This window comes from Gekko japonicus, unplaced genomic scaffold, assembly GCF_001447785.1.
Source record: "Gekko japonicus isolate JY-2015 unplaced genomic scaffold, Gekko_japonicus_V1.1 scaffold4376, whole genome shotgun sequence".
In the NCBI taxonomy this organism is placed as follows: Eukaryota; Metazoa; Chordata; class Lepidosauria; order Squamata; family Gekkonidae; genus Gekko; species Gekko japonicus.
The window spans coordinates 5,673-7,277 of NW_015168795.1; the positions used below are offsets into that span (position 1 = coordinate 5,673).

The following is a 1,605-nucleotide window of genomic DNA, read 5'->3' on the forward strand; positions in this document are numbered from 1 at the left end:
AAGAGCGGGGAGAAGGCAAATGAAGACAGGCCCACGCCGGTTAATGCCAAACCCGTGGCCAGCGTCCGGCGCGCCTTGAAATAACGGGCCATGGAGGCCATGGAGGGGGTGAAGACCAAGGCCCAGCCGAAACCTGCCAAGAGATGCACACCAGGAATGAAAACATGATAGCCCATTACCTCATTTTGGGTTCCCTGCACTCCGTCTAAGTGAAATCACTATTGGCAACACGTTGGCCGTAGCGAATAGTTCTGTCAAGAAAAACAGTCTCCCCCCGAGTGAAATTCAGGCCTAATTCCTCCACCCTTCACCCAGAGTTGGTCACCCACAGTAACCCGCCATTTTGTGTTAACTCTCCTCAGGGACAGTCAGCTCCCGCTGACTTCTAATGTCACCGGGGCCTTGACCAAAGCCTGCCATTTTGAAGGAGGCCTCAGAATTGCTCTTTCGCCAGCAGCTCCCTTTCAGAGCTTCTCGACAAGAGCGGCGGCCATTTTGAAAGCGATGCGCCTGGGCCCCCTTACTTCCCAGTCTTTAGGAGGCAGCTGAGGACGGTCTAATTCAGGACTGCATTTGTTTAAACCAGTCCTAAATTGTGATTTTTTTTTAAAAAAAAATTGGTTTTAAGTTTTTTATACGAACTATGTGTTTTATTGTAAGCCCCCTGGAGCTCCCTATGGGAGAAAGGTGGCTAATAAATCTTTTCAAACGATAATAAAATAATACCGAAAATGTTGGGGAGAACCTACCAGAGAGAAGCCCAATGCAGAGGTAGAGGTGGGCCAGGCTGGTGGCGAACGACGCCAAGAAGAGGCCCAGGCTGGAGAAGAAGCCGCCGGCCATGACGACGGGACGTGCCCCATAGCGAGTGCTGAGGGCGCTGCTCACAGGACCTGCCAACAACGGGTATCCTGGTCAGGGCACTTCCGTTCTTTGGGCTGTGCCCAATTCCCCCGTATACGGGCCGGGGTCAATATCAGCCACCACGCGCTACGGAACCACGGCTGGCTGGGGAGGGTTAGGGTTAGGACTCCTAAGAACAGGGGTGTTGAACTCATTTCTTATTGTAAGGGAGGGGTATTGATAGGGAACTTTTGGGAATTCATCATCAATAGTCTATAATAAGAGCCTGCTCTTAGAAACTAGAAAGTAGCACACACAAAGGATTAACTCTGCTATAAAGTTCATTTGTAGAAAATAAGCTTACACAGCAGAACGCAGGACGTACAGCAGAATGCAAGATGCTATCCATCAAAAGGTAGACATACTTTCGATAAGGACAGCAACCAGGATGTAATAAACACTGACTCTGTAAGGGGAGGGCTGGACAAGGTATAGCATCCTATCAGGGCACTTTTGGAGCAGGAGCGCACAGGAACGGAGTTCCGGCTGGCTCCCAAGTTGGCCACGCCCAGCAGGAACTCGTTAGCATAATAGGCCACACCCAACAGCAGAAACTCATTAGGATTGGCTACATTAGGGGTGTGTGGCCTAACATGCAAAGGAGTTCTTGCTCCAAAAAAAGCCCTGGGTTTTGACAACAAACAAGGTAAACAGAATAACAAGCAAAAGGTGGGTGTGGCTGGATAACCACACTTCTGGTAA

At 50.0% G+C, this 1,605-nt stretch overlaps 1 protein-coding gene across 1 annotated transcript in view; it reads right to left on the minus strand.

Annotated features, from left to right (window-relative positions):
* The window catches only part of LOC107114258 (monocarboxylate transporter 13-like), a 20,720-nt gene that overhangs the window by 5,480 nt on the left and 13,635 nt on the right, over positions 1–1,605 (minus strand). Inside the window, 4 exon segments of the mRNA XM_015415700.1 lie at positions 1–5; positions 7–133; positions 750–893; positions 1,269–1,309. The exon segment at positions 1–5 is cut by the window's left edge and continues 636 nt beyond it. Of these exon segments, the coding sequence (XP_015271186.1) occupies positions 1–5; positions 7–133; positions 750–893; positions 1,269–1,309 (317 nt within the window).